Source organism: Cololabis saira, chromosome 6 (genome assembly GCF_033807715.1).
Source record: "Cololabis saira isolate AMF1-May2022 chromosome 6, fColSai1.1, whole genome shotgun sequence".
In the NCBI taxonomy this organism is placed as follows: domain Eukaryota; kingdom Metazoa; phylum Chordata; class Actinopteri; order Beloniformes; family Belonidae; genus Cololabis; species Cololabis saira.
In genome coordinates, this window is record NC_084592.1 from 13,505,580 (window position 1) to 13,525,153 (window position 19,574).

General features: G+C 40.6%; 1 protein-coding gene across 1 annotated transcript in view; it reads right to left on the minus strand.

Annotated features, from left to right (window-relative positions):
• The window catches only part of tbx15 (T-box transcription factor 15), a 47,747-nt gene that overhangs the window by 19,079 nt on the left and 9,094 nt on the right, over window positions 1–19,574 (minus strand). The window contains exons 3-4 of the mRNA XM_061723314.1: window positions 16,791–16,892; window positions 3,269–3,440 (exon numbers count right to left, since the gene is read on the minus strand). Of these exons, the coding sequence (XP_061579298.1) occupies window positions 3,269–3,440; window positions 16,791–16,892 (274 nt within the window). The remainder of the gene's footprint in view (window positions 1–3,268; window positions 3,441–16,790; window positions 16,893–19,574) is intronic.

The following is a 19,574-nucleotide window of genomic DNA, read 5'->3' on the forward strand; positions in this document are numbered from 1 at the left end:
CACAGGTCATCTCGTTGTGTTGTCTCCTGCTGTTTCAAAGCTGGAGGAGACCAGTTCTCTCTGTTTCTCTCTTCTTTTTTTTTTGTTTTATTGTGGCTCTAGCGGGCTTTATGAGAAGGTATCTTGATAGTAAACTCAGGGTAGAGAGATGGGGAAGACATGCAGCCAAGAGACACAGGCTCAGGACACGCACCTGGACTGCCTGCTCCGTGTATGCTGTACCTGCTCAAGCAAATGAGCCATCCCACAGCCCTTCTGCTTTGCTTCAACTCATATATCGCTGTTTTGGTCCATGTTAAGTCCTGTCATTGCTTTTTATGTTTGTCTCTTTTTTTTACACTCTTCTTTTTCCAGATGCAACCCTGTGATGACCTGTTGCCCACTGACAGCTGGAATAAACTCCAACAGACTGTCACACTAAATAGGAAGAAGCAGGTATGGATGATGCACAGATGGATGGATGGATGGATGGATGGATGGATGGATGGATGGATGGATGGATGGATGGATGGATGGATGGATGGATGGATGGATGGATGGATGGATGGATGGATGGATACATGCAGACCTGTGCACCAACCACACTTCATCAGGCTTGGAACAGAAAATACTATTTGGGTTTTGGGTGTTAATTACATGCTTCAAGGTAGGAAATGAAATATGTGGTGGATTTTAAAAAAAACAACGTTGTTTGGGTGTTAAAATCTTAATATCCTGCAGGCTCCTCACAGCTGTCAGTGTGTCATGTGGTGGCAGAGACAACTGGTTCCTCTGGCAGACCAAAGCACATCTGATATGTGAATTTAGTTTCCAGAAAAGGTAAAATGGCAACAGAATACTGAGGATACTGATGAGAAATGTATTGCAACTACTGCTATGGTTAAAAATACTGGTACATGTTATTCTTAATATGTCAGCAAACACTTGCTTCGAGTATTCATATATCACCCTTTTGGCTTCTCTCTTGTCTCTGTAAACATCTGACTAAAAAAAAGAAGAAAGAAAAACTTCCACCAGCTAATACAGCATTCCCCACCATCATTTTTAGGTCATATATTGTATATTTTCTTTAAAATGAAGTGCAAGAGTCCAATCTTAGTTAATAACCTCATAGATAACAATGATACCCGTCTCCAACTCTAGAAAATAAAAGTATAAAGACCAAATAAGGGCCATACTTAGGTCTGCTGCCTTCCTGCTAATATACTTAAGAAGGGCAGTAAATCACACGATAATAGACTAACTTGTTGCAATGCAGTTTAATATTTCACATTTGAAAGCCACATTACACATTTTGAGCAGCCAAGAACCAATAAGGGACTTGCTTAAGCTCACCACCTCCGCTACAGCCGGGATGAAAGCGCGCAGTAAATTAGACGGACTGTGGTCGTGCTCAAAGCTTCGTTCAGATGTGTGGCTGCAAGGGTGAACTGCAAATCAACCTCTTAGCAAAACTGTTTTATTACTAAATCCTCTACGGTGCCAAGGAGGAAATAAATATTGTGTATTAAATCAAGTTCACTTGTTCAAGTCCCAGACTTGTAATATGTTTGGTGCACGATACATAATATTTAGTAGCAGTGGACAGCCTTCAGAAGGAAACGCTCGCGGAGAGGGGCTTTATGCGGCAGAACGGACAGAAAACTGACTCTGAAGAAGTCTCATTAGTCTGGGAGTCGTGAAAGCATGAGGTCCATCAAGATTCGTGTCAACTTTCCCCCGTGTCGAGCAAATAAATCAAACACGTTTCAGTCCAAGAACTGTCACACAGAGTGGCTGCTTTTATGGCTCAACCAACGTGGTGCAGAACAAAGCACACGCAAAACACCAAAGTATCTAAATGTGCTTTAGGGGTGTGTGTGTGTGTGTGTGTGTGTGTGTGTGTGTGTGTGTGTGTGTGTGTGTGTGTGTGTGTGTGTGTGTGTGTGTGTGTGTTTGTAGCTCTGGCCAGTACTTGATTTAAAGACATTTTTTCCTCATATTCATCGTTGGGTGAGTACATAGTGAGGACTGTTTTAACCTCCTAAGGCTTGGTGAAATTCACTTTTCTTGTTGCTCTGGGCCCCCAGTAACGAATCATACATGATGATATCGATAACATAATGTGTGACGTCCACCAGGCCTTATAGGAGGTTCATCAGTGTGCTGCTCCAAGAGCCTAAGGCCCAATCCCAATACACCCCCTACTTTTCTTCACTAGCCCTTCTTTTTTTCACTACCCCTAAAAAAGAAGGGACAGATTTTAGGGCACTTGAAATCTTCCAAGGGTCCTGTCCCAATACTCCCCCTACCCCTACTTTCAGCACCACCCCTAAAATCAGGAAGCTGAGAGCCAAAAGCTGTTTTAATTTCAGCTGTAGCGCTGTTAATATGGCACTTTATTACGTTTTAATATTTTTTCAGGCGTAAAAGTAACCGTTAAGATCCCCAACCTGGGCTCAGTTTATCCAAATAATGCCTGTTAAGAAATTTGATCCGAAAATTTCGGGATTTCTACCTGCCTGCCTGCCGGCTTCGGGAGCTGATTTATGGTTCCGCGTTAAATCGATGCAGAGCCTACGGTGTAGGGTACGGCGTAGGGTACGGCGTAGGGTACGGCGTAGGGTACGGCGTAGGGTACGGCGTACGATGCGCGTCGCTGCGTAACCTACACCATAGGCTCTGCGTTGGTGTAAGGCGGAACCATAAATCAGCCTTTATTCTGGCGAGGTTGCAAAAAACGGGCAAAAAAGTGATTATGTACATTCACTGAGTGAATATTATGAAAGTAAAATATATATTTCTCGCTAGAAATGTAATTAAAACCCATTTTTATGCAGAAACTAACTCAAAATATTGATTTTATTCACTAAAAAATAAGAAATGTCCGCCATGTTTTTTTTTTGATTCAGTCCGCAAATGACGACGAAAAGCATTCTGGGAAATTTTTCTGTCCCTAGGTCAGCTAGTCAGCATCTGAAAACCCTACAAACGTAGGGACAAATTCATAGCCACTACACTACACTACTTTTCTTCACTCCCCCTAGGTGGAAAGAGGAATTGGGACACCACTACCCTCACGGGAACGCGCAAAATGTAGGGGTAGGGATGAAAACTAGGGCTAGGGGGAATTTTGGGACAGGCCCTTAATGCAGTTTGGTTTCAAGGTTTCTACAGACATACATGTATGATATATATGACCAGCGTGTAAATGAGCATCATATGTACATGATCTAAATGAAACAGCGAGTGGGAGATGACTTGCAATGAGGAGAGGAGTTGTCCTTACATGGCCCTGGTCGTCCAGCTCGTTGTTGGTGAGCTTGAGCTTGTCGAAGCTGACCACCTGCCTCATCCAGGTGTCTCCTGAGGCCAGGGAGTCCGGGTGGATGTAGACCCGCGGGGGCACCGGGGAGTCTGCGTTCCCCGCCACCATCCACTTGGAGCTGTGATATACGTATCTGCCGGAGAAGAACGGAGAACTACCGTGAGCTACATCGGCTGCTATCATCCCGTTTCCCCTGCATTTCCTGCTGATGGTCCTCAACACTTAAGATATGAAAGATTTCTCAATCCAGAGCAACTAAAGATGTATTTTCCCACAAACAGGATAATAAATTAATTTAAACATCAAATACAAATGATTCAAATTAAATAAAAACACTTCATAAAGCTTTGGTTGATCTATCTCAGGGGTCGGCAACCCGCGGCTCTAGAGCTCTTTAGCTCCGCCCTAGTGGCTCCTTGGAGCTTTTTCAAATATGTTTGACCTTTTTTTCCTTTTTTCCTCATTTTTTTCCTTCTTTTCTCTTTTTCTTCTTTTTTTCTTTTCTTTTTTTCTTCTTTTTTCCATTTTTTCTTATTTTTCTCTTTTTTCTTCTTTTTTTCTCTTTTTTTTCTTCCCTTTTCCTTTCCTTTTTAATTTCGACATTTCAACTTTTTTCTCGACATTTCGACTTTTTTCATGAAATTTTGACTATTTCCTCGACATTTCGACATTTTTCTGGACATTTTGACTTTTTTCTCGACATTTCAACTTGTGTATAAGTAAGTGCATAATGAAAATGGCTTCAGACATATTTGTTTTTTGTGTTTTTGGTCCAATATGGCTCTTTCAACATTTTGGGTTGCCGACCCCTGATCTATCTGAGACATTAAGAGGCACTGGAGGGACATCCTCCTACCCTCCTCCTCTGACTCCATCTTCCTGTTGTGGATGTTTCTGATGAACTTGCTAATTGTGTTTTCGTCCCGGAGAAATTTGACGGAGGTCTAATAATCCCTCATTGCCTGATTGTTTTCAAAACTCACTCAAGGTTACTTTGGGGTTGATCCGGTTATTATAAAGCCCGCTCGGACTCACAAAGGCCTGAGTGCCTCTGATTTCTTTTTTTTCAGCACTCTTGAAAACAAACTCCAAACACTGAGTCACGTTGCCACAACACCAGCTGCTACGTCTCATCCGCTGTTTCTTCACTGCGCTTGAAATTTCTAACAAGAATAATAAATAAAATATTCCATATGCATTCGCACGCTCGGCTGCATAGTTTCAATTAAACATAGCCATAATATTTGATGATGTTGTGTGTGAGTTTGGGTGCCGTGGGGCACCCCACCCATCAAACAGTGGGAAGACGGAATATAAAAAAGAAAGAAATTAACTTTGACCCCCTCGCCCTATTTTTTTTTTTTTCAAAAACAAGTGACAAAACGTCAGTTAATTCTATAGTTTATATAATAACTATAAAACCAGAAAACAAAAGGGGAACAACGAAAGGAAGAAAATAAAAGCAAACAAAGCCAGAGAATCATCACGAGAGCAAAGGCGAGAGCAGCCGAGCAAAGGCCGTGGGCATGGACGCAAAAGATATAAAAGAGGAAGAAGGGAAGAGCAGAGGGACTCTGTGGATAGAGAGATTGTGAAGTGCAGCTGTTTGCTTTTAGTTCTGGCCCTGCGCTCGCTTGAAAGTGTTTTATCTGCAGCGTCTCTGCCAAAGTCATCACTCACTCCTGAAACATGGACAAAACTCTCATTTGGTCCTCTTGTTATTGCCTTTCGAAGGAGCTGCACCACCCTGTTTTACAGACACACACCCTGCCTCTCTCTGCCACAAACACACACTCTCACACGCAGACACATTAAAACACACACACACACACACACACACACACACACACACACACACACACACACACACACACACACACACACACACACACACACACACACACACACACACACACACACACACACACACACACAAGGGGGCATTTCTGCAAACTCTGCCAAACACTCAGACTCTCTGTGGCTAAATTCAACTCTGTGGGACGATGACAAACCAGACTGTGATGTTTCAGGGAATACATTAGCATATATCTCTGCTTTATTATACTATTTAGATTTGTATTTTGGTAACGACCAGAATGTTTTCAGAGAAGTCTCCTTCGTAGTAGATGATCGGCTGTAGCTGAAGGTGAAGAAAATGAACATCCTTAAATATGTAAAGGCCGTCCGCTATCAAGAAGGAAGCAGCTTCATTAGTGTGTTTGTCTGTTTGCAAACATGCAACTAGCTGCAAAAGAGTCCTCGCTGTCTTTCACGTTCATTAGTCGGTAGCTTTTATGCAAAAAAAATGTTGCACCTTTTATTTTACTTTAACATTTTTCTTCATAAAATGCTCTGGAAAGATGTTTAGAAGGATGATTACAACTTGTTTGCATTAGCAATGCCCTCAAATAACATCTCCGACATACAGAGTCATGTGCAGTACTTGCCTTTACAAAATAATCATATGTACTCCATATTTATAGACTTGAACAATAAACCAAACTATGGAAACATCAAACACTAGCTCCATCAGATCTAAAGTTAATTTAAGGAAAGTGCTGTTTTCTCAAGACTTTGTCAACTGTTCCTCAGTAAGATGTGCAATAAAGTTTTACATAATCAATATCCTCCCCTGGATTAATAACTAAGGTTTTCCCAAAAGCATTTGTTACCCAGAACAAGTTCTGGGTAGTTTACCATCATCTGCAAGTCCCGGTGTGAGACACTATGGCTTGTACGGTTCCTCAAGTTTGATCAATGTCTTCTTTTACTTTATAGAAGCAGCTGCTTATGATTAATCTCTCCTAAACAACCCGGAAATGAACAACACACACTTTCTGTGTGTGAGGAAGGAGGAACCAGCAATAAACATGCAGGAAATTAGTTTTGGTCCCTTAAACCTCATTAGAACGGCACAGTATGGTTCAGTTTAACTTTACTCGCTTTACGGTACCACGTACTTTTTACTACGCTGGTTCCCCTGTTTGCACCCCATCATTGCAGCAGAGGGCAAAAATATTAAAGATTAGAGAAAATAAAATATTTGCATGTGTCTTCTTCTTGGAGACGGCCCCCTAAACCGAAGCCTTGCCACAAGCTTTGGGTGCAAACGTGTGGAGCATCTTTGCAGAGGAGGCATGAGAGCATGAGAGCATGAGAGCATGAGAGCATGATAGGATGAGAGCAGAGGTGTCAAGTAACGAAGTACAAATACTACGTTACCTTACTTAAGTAGAAATTTTGGTTATCTATACTTCACTGGAGTAATTATTTTTCAGACGACTTTTTACTTTTACTCCTTACATTTTCACGCAATTATCTGTACTTTTTACTCCTTACATTTTAAAAACAGCCTCATTACTCTATTTCATTTCGGCCTTTAAAAAAAAACTATCCAGTTAAATTGCTCCATCCGGATAGAGTGAATTTGGTTGTGGTTGTTTCAGATGTTCTTGTCCAGTTTTGTTCTTACATCCGTTCCCTCAGATTCCTGCAACTAAACTTGGATGTACATTCCAATAAAGGTTAGGATAAATGATAACATGCCTCTGAAGTTTGAATTTTTGCACCATTACAATAATTACAATACTAGAATACTACTACTTATAGGCAACTAGTCATCATATCTCCTGCTCTCTGAAACACATGTTAATGCTCAATAGTACACATATATGCTTCTTTAATATACTTGCATTATACTAAGATACATTCATTTTCAATGGCTTTTGTCCTTACATTACTTTTACTTTTATACTTTAAGTAGTTTTGAAATCAGTACTTTTATACTTTTAATTGAGTAAAAAACTTGAGTTGATACTTTAACTTCTACAGGAGTATTTTTTAAACTCTAGTATCTATACTTCTACCTGAGTAATGAATGTGAATACTTTTGACACCTCTGCATGAGAGCATGAGAGCATGAGAGCATGAAAGCTGATGTGCGCAGCGAGCAGAGCTTCAGGTGAGATGGTTCTCATGACCATTCAAGTCAAAACTCTGAGAAGTGATTCAACCGCGATCTTTTCATGTCCCCTTTCCAATTTAACCGGAACATCAATCACAGTGGCGCTTTAAAGAAAGCACCTGGCATTATCCACCGTGGAAAACCAGAAAAGCCGGAGCACGAAAGTGCATTTGAGTCATACACTGCAGTGGAAATCCGTTTTTTAGGGCCAAAGCAAGTTGTTTGACATCATAAGAGTACATTTTGGTTATACACGGTTTGTGCATTTTCCGACAAAATGCTCCGACACACATGCAAATGCACTTAATTAATGTACCTTATAGTGCACCCACATAGCCAGCAGACAACCAAGCACTTATACAGCATGTTTTTAACCTCATCTAGATCCTACAAAGCCCTTAACAACGAGTTTTCTTCCCCCACTATGGCACTTCTGCCCCACATACGCTCTATTTACAGCAGGGCTTTGTTTCTGTGGTCACAGTCTGGTGGCCTTATCAAGGCGTAATGTGGGGTTCCACGTCTCGCCAAAGGTCGTGCTGACGCACGCGAGGAAATCCACCCACAGCGCCCACTGAACTAATGCAAGACCTGGTTTTTGGTGATAGTGTTTCGTTTTCTTTGTTAGAAAGAAAACATTTGTTTTTTGGTCTCATCATGACAAGTTTGGAGCCAAAAAGATGAAATATTAGATTTATGTGGAAAACAGAGATCCCTGTATGTGTTCGAGGCTTTTTTTTTCCCTCACAGAGTTGCACAAGGGAACGTGAATGTGAGCTCCTTGGCTGAGAAGCGTTGGGATCCTGGGTGTGCAGAGACCCAGGCGGGAGGGATGTTACCCCGATGGTTTGGGTGTTAGAAAGAACACTTACATTCCATCATGCTTTATAGTCATCTAACAACAACATGCTTCTTTCTGTATGACGCTTTTTAACGTTTTGAGCCACCTGGCATGTTGAACACAGTATTTTTCATCCCTGCATGCATTTCACCACTGCAAGAAATGAATGATCAGGATAATCCTTTATCTTCAAAAGCAATGGAAGCCCCACCGACACACTGATAAGGTGAAGCTCGGACGGTTGACAAAGACCATATAATCCACCAGAGGGATGGCAACTCGGTGATTCAACGACTAGTAGGAATGAATGCCCCCTCCCACGGTCAGTTAGAACCTGGGAAGCACTTCGGAAAGGAGATTAAATGTCTTCAAGAAGCAAAAAATAAGTCCAGTTGCCTTCAACACTACTTTTTAGGATTGAAAAATCGATACTTCAGCACGTTCATAAGACAGACCCTGTGTTTATGCAAAGCACAATAGGTTTCTAAAGCTTAAAAAAGACTTGGAGAGAGGAAAGATTGAACAAAAACAGGAAAAAGTGTTCCCAGACAGCAAAAGGCAGACATTTAAACACTCAGCTGATGACAGTCTGCTGCTTCAAACCTAGTGACCCCTTTAACGGTCATAAAAATACACAGCCATTAAATTACGGGGCATTTATCCAAGCTGAAAAATTCATTTTGACTGTTATGAAAAACCGGAATAAAAGGAGGAACGACATGCAAATAAGTATCAGTGTAATGACCTGCACATCTCCCCGAACGCAGCGCTGACCTCTGACCTGGACGCGCAGACACGTACAGCCACAAGGGTGCCAGGCCTTTCTGTAATTTCCTGTTTGGAGTGCTGTTTAGGGTTATGCTCAGCGTAGCAGGGAAAGTGTTAAGGAACGAGGAAACTTTAGCCCCAAACAGGGCTGGAAATCTGATTAGTCCCCTGCTTTCATCTTCCATAAATCTACCATCTGGCACCGGAACGATCAATAAAGACTGGACTTTATGTGACACTCTTACTGGACGGGCGGGGTGGGGGGGTGGTTGGTGTGTGTGTGTGTGTGTGTGTGTGTGTGTGTGTGTGTGTGTGTGTGTGTGTGTGTGTGTGTGTGTGTGTGTGTGTGTGGGGGCGTGGGGGGGGTTCTGCCTTCTTACAAAACACCGAACCATCCAGCTGTCAAAACTGAGCTGCAATGCTGCAGGGACATGAAACGCATCGATACGAACACACACGACAAACAAACAACGAGTAGAAAACAGCCGCTGATGACAGCGTGGGTGTGCACGTGGGTGTGCACGTGCGTGTGCGTGTGACGTGCACGTTAGAAACCCCACATTTACACACCTCAGCCAGCGGAGGCTGCAGATTGAGTCGCTGCACCGATGCAGTCAACACTGCTATTGGGTTACTGGTCGCGGCTGACGGGCGCGTGCGCGTTAGCGTGCACCGAGTTCAGAGGAGAAGACCAAAGCTCCAGGCGCGTGCACGTGTGTGCTCTCAAATATCTTCACGTAAGAGGAGATAGTGTCCTCGTCCTTGGTTTTTAGACATTCATCAGTTTCAGACTGAGATCCGGACTCATGAGTCAGTTCCAGACTCACCACAGGTAGTGTGTGTGTGTGTGTTACCTTTGAAATTTGTTTAAAATTAGTTAATATCTGAATATTCTTACATTTTCTAAAAAGAATTAAAAAAAAAAATTATATAGTAAAAAATAGTAATAAAGACCATACAGGTTGCATTTTAAAGGTGGTGTATTCCTCTCTCTAAAATAAAGATAAAGTTTGTTTATACCAGCTACCAGAGATTAGAGTTATTAGAGTTAAATTATTCAATTCAATTCAATTCAATTCAAAATACTTTATTTGTCCCCGAGGGGCAATTTAAAAGGCATAAGGAGCAGCATTAAAAGACAAAATAGAACATCAACAAGTAAAAACATACATACATACATAGGGTGTGCAGTTAAAAATATCCAAGCTACTGCCAGTAAAAGTGCTTTGTGCTTAATGTTAAAGTGCTATGTGCAAATTATATCGTGATTGTCCTCGTGGATGCAGAAGTGTTATCTCAGTATTTGTGCAGGAAGTAATGTTCTCTCTCACGTAGGAAACCGTCAGCCTGGTCAGCCTTCCTTCTTCTTCAATTCAGACAATTAGTCTGTGTGTTCTTGAGTAAACTTTCCGAAGCGCAGCACCAACAGATGCAGGAGAAACAGACCCTGGACGCTTCTGAACCGGCGTCCAGCCAGTCAGAGAAACAGAACGTGTCACACGGGCAGAACTACGCCACGCTAGTTCCTCGGTACATTCTGTACCGGTGGAGATGGTGCTGAATGTGACGGGTACCGGACCCTTTTAACAAGAGAGAATCTTCAAAAGAGTCAACGTGTATGTCTTTCCAGACCAGGAAAAGTCAGGTTACAGTTTAAACGATGTTTAATTTTCAATGTGACTGCACAGATCAATCAGGTCCTCGTAAATGGCAGCACAGATTAAACCGTTGGATAAAACGTTGGAGTGCGTTCCTTCATTTCTAATATTTCCAAAAGAGTGTGAGAGCCGTGCATGTTAACGCAGACCTTCAGTGTTCTTTGTCACACACGTAAAAGATCTGAGGAACCAGAAAAGCTGCCATGATTGGCAAAGCGAAGTGAGCGACTGTCCACATAAAAGCAGTATGATAGATGGGTATTTCACGAGCGTGGTACCAGCGAGACGCTCCTAAAGAGGGCAGGCAGCCCAAGCAAAGCAAGCCCTTTCCTATAAAGGCTGTGTTTCCACACTGCGAGCTCCCATGCACTGAGACGCAGCAGCGGCGGCTCCCAGCTCCCAGCTCGCTCTGAAAAAGCCCTGCGGTAAATTCCCCAGCAAGGAAGAAAATCCTATTTAATTTTACAAGATCTTCTGGCTTCTAAAAAATCCTCCATGATGTTTTGGTTCGCTGATGAGAGAGCAGGGAGAGGCGGCAGGGCAGAACGTCTGCGAAACGCTCGGGTGGAAAAACTTTACATTTTTAAACAATGATATGAAACGAAGGCTGCAGGAAGGTCAACTCCAATGCGCCCATCGCCGAACTCACATCAATTTAATTTATTATGTGGTTTTATGAAGGCTTTCATTTCTTCCTGATGAATCTGTTTTAGATCAATCTTTTTTCCAGAAGGAGCGGGAACTCGACCAGCAAAAATATGGAATCACCGCTCTTGGAAGATGTTCAGCTGTTCTGTTTTGTAGACGAAAAAAAAAAAATCACAAACAAAAAGCATATTTCATCCAACAGCTGAAGATCTTTTACTTAATAAAGCATACTTCCAAAAACAAAAGAAAGTTCTGTCAATGTTTTTTTTCAGTAGAGGAAAATACACAATAGTGAAATAAATAAATACTATTGTGTTGCTCCTGCCCTGACTCCTGTAACAGATTGAATTCTTTGAGGTTTCAACTTGAACAACCATTTTCATCATCAGTCAGGCTCCAGCTTTGCAGGACGGACCCCCGTCACTGCATTTCTTTGATTTACTCCACACTTTTTCAGTGGGACTGAGATCCAGACTGTTTGCAGGAAACCTCACCGAGATATCGGTCCTGAGGAAACATTTCAAAGCTTCTGCTCTACGGCAGGATGCTTGTTCATCCTGAAATGGAACGGGAGACGTGTTTACTGTAGACTTGTTTGCTACTTCTCCTGGTCGTTTATCTTAGATGCAACGTCCCTTATGACTGTGTAAATGTGCTGCTCTCCTTACGGCAGTCGTATTTACATCTTTATTTTCAGCTCCACTAACAGGAGCTCCAGGTCAAGATTTTGCTCCATGTGCAATTGTGATTCAGCCATCATTCATGACTGCTTCTCTGTAGTTCACCGCAGCCTTGTTCCTTCAGTTTTTCTATAAATTATGGATTACATTTGGCTTTTCTGTAACTCCCATTTCCCTCAGCAAATCCGTACAGATCAGTCAGAAACAATGATTCCTGTTTTGTCTCCATTTGTTTTGCATCTTGGCGTCGTTCTCCTTCTATTTTTCATTTGCATGCTGCTTTGAGTTTCCTTCCCTGATACTTTGATGTTTTCCTTGCTCCACCTGCAGCACTCCTTTTTAAACATTTTTAATTTTGTTTGTACTCGAGCCAAACTTTAGACGCAGGGGTGGGAACCAACGAGCATCTTCAGTCACCTTGGGGCTACATCCAGACCGTATTCAGATGGATCCTTTTGACGGTCTAAACAGTCAAGAACCACATTAAATATTGTTTTTTTTTTCTTCCCACCCCCCAAGGTGGATCCAGACAACGCATGGAGATGGTTTCAAAGGGGATTCCAAATAGATTTGCACAAATGCATCTCAATCTGCATGATCTGCTTGCTCAAACAGGAATTCTCCACGTTAGATCCAGTGAGATAAGCAGTTCACCACCCTCCATTGTGGTTTGCTAACATCTGTTCTTTGCATGTAGATTACCATAGCAACCATGTGGATCAGGAAGTGTCATCAGGATGTACAGATCAGATCATTTGAGATATATAATGTAAGTGGTAGACCAAAGTCTGTACAGAAATGCTCCAAACTGGGTTCGAGCTGTCAGTCTGAACATAGTCTTAGCGCTGATTTATCCTCTTGAAGGAGTTATGTAATTGCCATTATTTCAACTGGTAGCTCATTTTTTAGGCCTTGCCAAGATTTGAAAACAATCTCTCTTGACTACAATTTGTGTAACAATTTCCACTTACAGATATTTGTTTTAGAATTGCAAATTTTGAGGTAATTTCACTTTTTTTTTCCCTCTACTCTACATCTAGAAAAAATGTCATTCATCACTACTGTTCCATTAATATAGAAGAGACTCCACATTTTATACCAGCTGGATATCTGCTCTCCAGGAAGCTTTAATAACGGTGGAGGGTGACACCACAATCTGCGATAAAGAAGTTGATCTGAGTGCAAAACGTTTCAAAACCAAATCTCAAAACTTTTCAAATGCATATTGCACAATGTGTTCCTTCTAAAATAGTAGCGTCCACGTGTTTTGCAGGACATTAAACAGTCATGCACCATGAAAGAAAAATGATAAAATGACAGCTTCTTTTTAACTTTGAAGTTCAGAAATCGCTGCATGCCAAGTTAATGCATTATATTAAACAGGGATATTGCAAAACTATGTTCAAAAAAGTGTAGGGGAGTCACATGCACATGGACCTGATAAGGTAAAAAAAAAAAAATAGCTATGGTCATGTATTAATAGATACACGGTTAGGGAATAAAAAAAAAAACAACCTCACAGTTAGTCTTTGGTACTAATAAATACGTATTTATAAGCTGCTATCAAGTTGCATCAGCATTGCCAAACACAAAACTGGCAAAGTCAAACGTCATCGTTTCACAAGCGCTGAGCCTTTACTGTGACGCTACTACGTTTTGGACATGCAGACAAACAGATCTGTTACATTTTCATATTAGACCGGGCTGTAAATAAACTTTACTCATGCACAGTGCATGAAACAAAACTAATCCTCAGCAATCGCATTTTATGTCATTGAACTTTCTGCATTTAGATCCTCTCAGCGGCTGCCAAGACGGGCCATGTAGGCCTTCAAAACACAGCTGCTGCTCCTGCTCACATCCTGGGAGCTCACGAGAACGTCCCAGCCGCATCTGATAAACATCACGACTTTGCTCCTAACGCTCACAAAAAAATTTTGTTTTTTTTTTTTGTAGGATATGTGCGTTTTTAGATTGTTGTTTTTTTTTCTCTAAGTATTCATTTATTTCAAATTATATTTGAATGATTGAATTTTAATTAATAAAATGACAACGTCAGGTTTTAAGACAGCAATTAAAGTTGAATGTCACTATGAAGGTTTTACTAATGAGCAAGCTTCATGAAAAGGCAAAACACAATAACTGTTGTTTGTTTTATTTATTCTCTCCTTAGCGCTTTTAATGGTAAAATATTTAGTCACAACTTTATTTAGGAATATGTTGCGGTCATTAAGTATATTAAAGTAAAAAGTTAAGTTAAAACACTAGTAAGGCTTCATATTGTGTGTAAAGAAACATAAATAAATACTAAATGGATCTTCTTGTTTTGCATATTGTCGCTGCAGCTGTGAGGGATGGATGAACGCAGCTTGAGTTGTCAACTAGAAGAGTTTTTACAGAATTTACAGTTTTAAACTACATTACAAAGTTTTTTTTAAATCCATTAAAAATTGTTTCAGGATCTGATACATTTGGGCTTTGGTTTAAAATTGTACAAGGAGATAAAGTTTAAATTGTGTTTTCAGTGCATTTTCAAGAGTTAAGGGGTTAAAAAAAATATTTGTTTGGGTGATTTTTGTAAATTAACTAGAGATGGGATCAAATCCGATATCAGGAGTCAATATTAACACAATCATTGAACGGACATCTGAAAGATGGAAGAGTTAAAGAAAAAAGGTCAATTTAATGTGCAAACCTTTCCATTCTGACTTTTGCAACGGCCCTACATGACGAATCCTGTTCAACAATGTTGCTTTTTATTATTTAAGAGTCGGATGATGTAGATGTTTATCTTTCCTTTGAGTTTCCACACATTTCTTGTAAATATTCAACAGCAAAAAACAACATCATCAACCACCTCGCTTTGATTTGGAATCCCTGCAAATAAGCAGTCAAAAAAAGGAAATCAGTGGACCGCTAAAATGAATGTTTAAAAACAAATTGAATTACCAAATTTCAAATATCTCTTTTTTTATTTTTTTTTCATGTTTGTGAAGAAATCCTTTTCCTGGGACAATTTTGTGGAACTGATCATTTAATATTCGTGTTACTTTTGAAGTTCAGCCAAACATCAGTGCAGCATCAGGACATTCCCACACCTCAGCATCTTTCACCAGTTAAAACAATCTCTGTTTTTTTTTCTCTGTTTGTTTGTATTTTATGTACCATTGTCTAATTTCTGGCTGTCTGTCTTGGATTTCTGTGCTGACTGTGCCCCCTCCACCATAAAAAGTCACAGCTCACCTTTATTGTTTGAGTATGATAATATTGCAAAAATAAGGGGGGGAATCCCTTAAATAACACTTCATGCAGCTCAATAAAAAAGTGTGATATCAAGTTAAATTGTGTAGTTTTAAAATACACAACAGACAAGTTTTATGCAGGCATGTGAAAATACTGTTAAATTTTTTATTTAGCTTTGTTGGTATTTTAAAAGAGTTTTCATCTGTTTGAGAACAAACCAGCTTTTTAATGCTGATCATGTGGAATCTTCTTTTTCTGACTGTTAACGTGGATTTATAGCATTCAATTATTGCTCCAAATAACAGGCATAAAAATCCCATCAGTGTGGCCATCTGACCACGGCACTGAACAAACGGCCTGTTTTAGTCATGTTGGATGAAAGAAAACTGCTGAACAACTTATTGAGGAAAATATTAAACCATTCATCAAAAACTGTATAGATATATCTGACTTTTTCCAGAGTTTTGTGCTCAGAAGGACTAAAGCATTTGGAAATGTCAGCAGATCTGGACTGTATTAGCAAAAGAAGTTCTTAATGGTCAAATTTAAATGTAAATGTAGCCTTAGGGTTATTAACATCATCGCGTTATAGCCTCAATCAGCAAAAACATCTGTAGAAACATCTATAAAACCGTATAAAACCTGTTTTCAACAGTCCTTATCAGCCATAAAGCAGCTCGTAAAACTACAGTGCACATCTACAGCAGCAGGTACGCACTTTCACATTTCTTTAAGTTCTGGTGTTGTTCTTCTCCCCGTTTGCACACTCAGACATGGATGTTCAGAGTTATACTATTTTCAGCTGCCTCTGACTCTGCTGCTCTCTCTGTTGGGATGATGAATATATTTCAATCTCTTTTCTCTGGCTCCAACCAGTGACCAGCGCTGCAAGCCAGGGTTTCAGTCTTATAGCTTATCCAGAGAGATCCATCACACACGAGCCATCGTCCAACACATGAAACTCTTTTATCACTTTCACTTCGCTTCACTCATGCAAATGAGGGGAACGACTGCTTTCTCTGCGCTGGAGTCGGGCGCATGAGAAATCTGGACAAAAGCTGCAAGCAATATCTTTGTTTAATCCAAACCCTGTTACTTTTGATAAATGGTCTGTAAATGAGAGAAATCCAAGCAGGGGCGAGTGCTCGCGCTCAGGCCGGCGTCTGAAACGCGTCCAGGAAAACGCAGCTATGTGTCCAGTTTTAGCAGCGGCAGGGTGCAGGCCGCTCGCACATTTGCACACAGAGACATGTCTGTGCAAGCTGTGCATTTATCAAAGCCTTCACTGAAGGCTGATTCTGCCATTTTGAGACTGAAAGAGGGTTCTTTTTTTAACACATATGCAGCATCTCTGGATTTAGCTGTGATCAATGCACGAAGTGGTGAGAGCTTTACCCAGTCTTCAGTTCTTGCGGCTGAATTGCGTGCCATGCACTACGTTTGTCCCAGGACAATAAACTTCTCTCTGAAGCCCAAATTAAAGAAATCACATTTAATTTAACAGCTGTTAGGTTGAGAAACTCTGGGATGCATTCATCTATTTGGAGCTGGATTAACTCCTATTAAATACCCGGCTTTACACCGAGAAGAACTGTCGTCTTGGACAGCACTCACCAGCTGGCTGGCATTTCCACTCAAGCATTCAAACTCATGTGAACTCATCGGTGCGTCAGGATAGTACCTGTATCTTTTATTGTCCACAGGCACGATGTCCATGGCGATGTAATACTGCTGGTGGGGGTCCAGGCCAGCGATTTTCACTCGCATGGCAGGAAACATCCTCCTGAAGGGAGAAAAGCAACATGATGAGGTGATGCCCAGCGGAGTCCAGGCAGATTTAAAGCACGTCATGTGTGGTCTTGGTAGGAGGATTCATTGGGCCAAACGTTTTCCGTCTCACTGTAAAAAGGTTTCAACTCATTTCTAATACAAAAAGAATTGCTGACGTAGAAAATCACAATGAAAACAATCAATTCAAAGATAAAAATGGTGATATTGCTCCTAATCTCTGATATTACTGTAAGATGGTTTGAAAAAGCAGAATTTTCTCCAGCTAAGAAAAACAAACTCTACGGAGGGTAAAAATCCAATAATTGTTTTTTTTCTGCTTTTTTTTTGTTTGTTTGTTGGGGTTTTTTTTGGGAGGGGGCGAAAAAATACATTAAATTTTAAAGGAAACAACCAGCAAATAAAGATTATTATGCATTCCAAATGTAAAAATGAAAAAGAAATTGAAATGTATATGTTCTTTGTCTTTTTCAAATCTCAGTAAGCACATCTGTCGGGATGACTGCTCCTAATATTTTTCATGACGTGATACTCTGGTTATTATGACATGTTTGTGCCAGAGGGACATTTGGGTGAAGCGTTTAACAGTAAACATGTTTAAATCCCTGATTGATGACGTTCCAGCCACAGATTACACAGAAGGCTTGAAAAGCAACTTCTTTTGGCTTTTCACTCTTTTCTTCAGGGATCACGGCCTTCCACGTGTTGATTTGGCCGAGACTTTGATCGTCGGCGTGTTGCTATTGTAAGACGTATTTAGAAGGAGAAATGGGAGTTGGGACTTGCCCCCTCTCTGCTCCCTACGTCTCCTTCACCTGACACTATTTTATAGACATTCTAAGACATGAAGTTGTGCGTGGGCGAGTAAAAGTCAGAGAAAAACAAAAGGAAAAGTCAGAAACCTTCATAAAGACAGAGTTTGGACTTTCTACAGTCATAATTCCTCACTTTGTAAGTGTGTGTGTGTGTGTGTGTGTGTGTGTGTGTGTGTGTGTGTGTGTGTGTGTGTGTGTGTGTGTGTGTGTTCAGTTAAGTTACATTTTCTTAAACACTTTACATAAGTTACATAAACACAAATAAAATGTAACTTTATATTTTATACCAGTTTTAAGTGTAAAAAAACTGGATATAAATTTTTTTTCTGAGCCCTAATTTACTTGAGACGCCTCCCTGACGGGCCCCCCCACTTATCCAGGTTTGGGACCGGTGTTCTGCCATTTTTTGCTGCTTTGCCAAAAAATGCTACCTAATGGTTTTCTACCGTTGTAGAGCTACAATTTTACTGTGTTTTACTCCCTAAACCACGTACTTTTCCCCCAAGTGGTCCTTGTCTCTTGCAAGGCCGTCATTGTAAATAAGAATGTGTTATTAATGACCTGCCTGGTTAAATAAAGGTGAATAGCCTAATGAATATCAAATAAAGCGATAGAATTGTTTTTTTTTCTCTCTTTATCGTATAATTTTCACAAAGTGTAATTCAATTCATGTCATGGGTAATGTATTTTGAAAGATCAAATAATCGATATCCCATATTATCCTTTTTACATCGTGCAATAAATGATTGGCGTCGCAATCAAACTTTGAAAATCGACTGTGCGCATGTGAAGAACCACAAAGTAGCATTTTCTGGCAGGGAACATGGAATGGCAGAACACCGGCACTAAGAGAACCTGCCCCCCCTAAGTTGGGTTCAGTGGACACTTCAAGGACACTTCAAGGACACGTGTGATGGGGCTGGAAACTGATTGGAGGGCAACTTGACGACCTACAAGGACTCAAAAGGGTGAACCGATGCAATCAGTTTAATACTATTTACATTTCCACTGGAAGAACAGATATAGTTGCTCTGCAGCCGCGTCGCCACTCTGGTGTTTGAAATGAGAGCACGCACGTGTCCTGGACTTTCACTAACTGATGGGAACCTCCTGGCGCTTGTCAAACACCAAGTAAGCACATTTGGTAAATGTTTGAGGGTAATTAAAAACAAATACGCTATGAAGGATTAACAGCTGTGGAAAATGTGACAGCTGTCAGTGAGCACTTTTTGATTGGAAAAAAACCTGCTTTTGTCCATTTTCAAAGTCTGTTTAAAAAAAAAAGCTTAATCTTTAAAGCTTCAACTTCAGTACTATTTAAGAATAATAATTTTGACTTCCTAAAGATGAATTTTCAGCTTTTACAGACTGTTATTAAGATGATCTTTGATCCATTGGGTAATCAGAATATAACACAGGCCGAGCTGCAGATACAAGAACATCTTGTGATGTTGCAGTTGAAAAGTGCTTTGACAATATACTGTAACTCAACTAACAAGAACTTCAGTGTGCTGATGTATCCCCGCTCTTTAGCTAAAATGACCTCCTGACACTAAATCATTGCAGGATAATGATTGTTATCATCCAGCAACATTGTTTTATGCATAAAAAATAACAATTAAAATACAATAAAATACACCCCACAACAATTGCAATACTCTTTGTGTTAATCAGCGTCTAACTTGGTGAGGTTTCATCTGACTGGCCAAACGTGGAACTGACGTGTAGAATATCAGTGCATGCTGGTAAAATAACAGACTGCCATTTGTGGCGGGTTTTTTGTTTTGTTCTGTGTTTGTTTTCTATGATACTGACTGTGTGTGTGTGTGTGTGTGTGTGTGTGTGTGTGTGTGTGTGTGTGT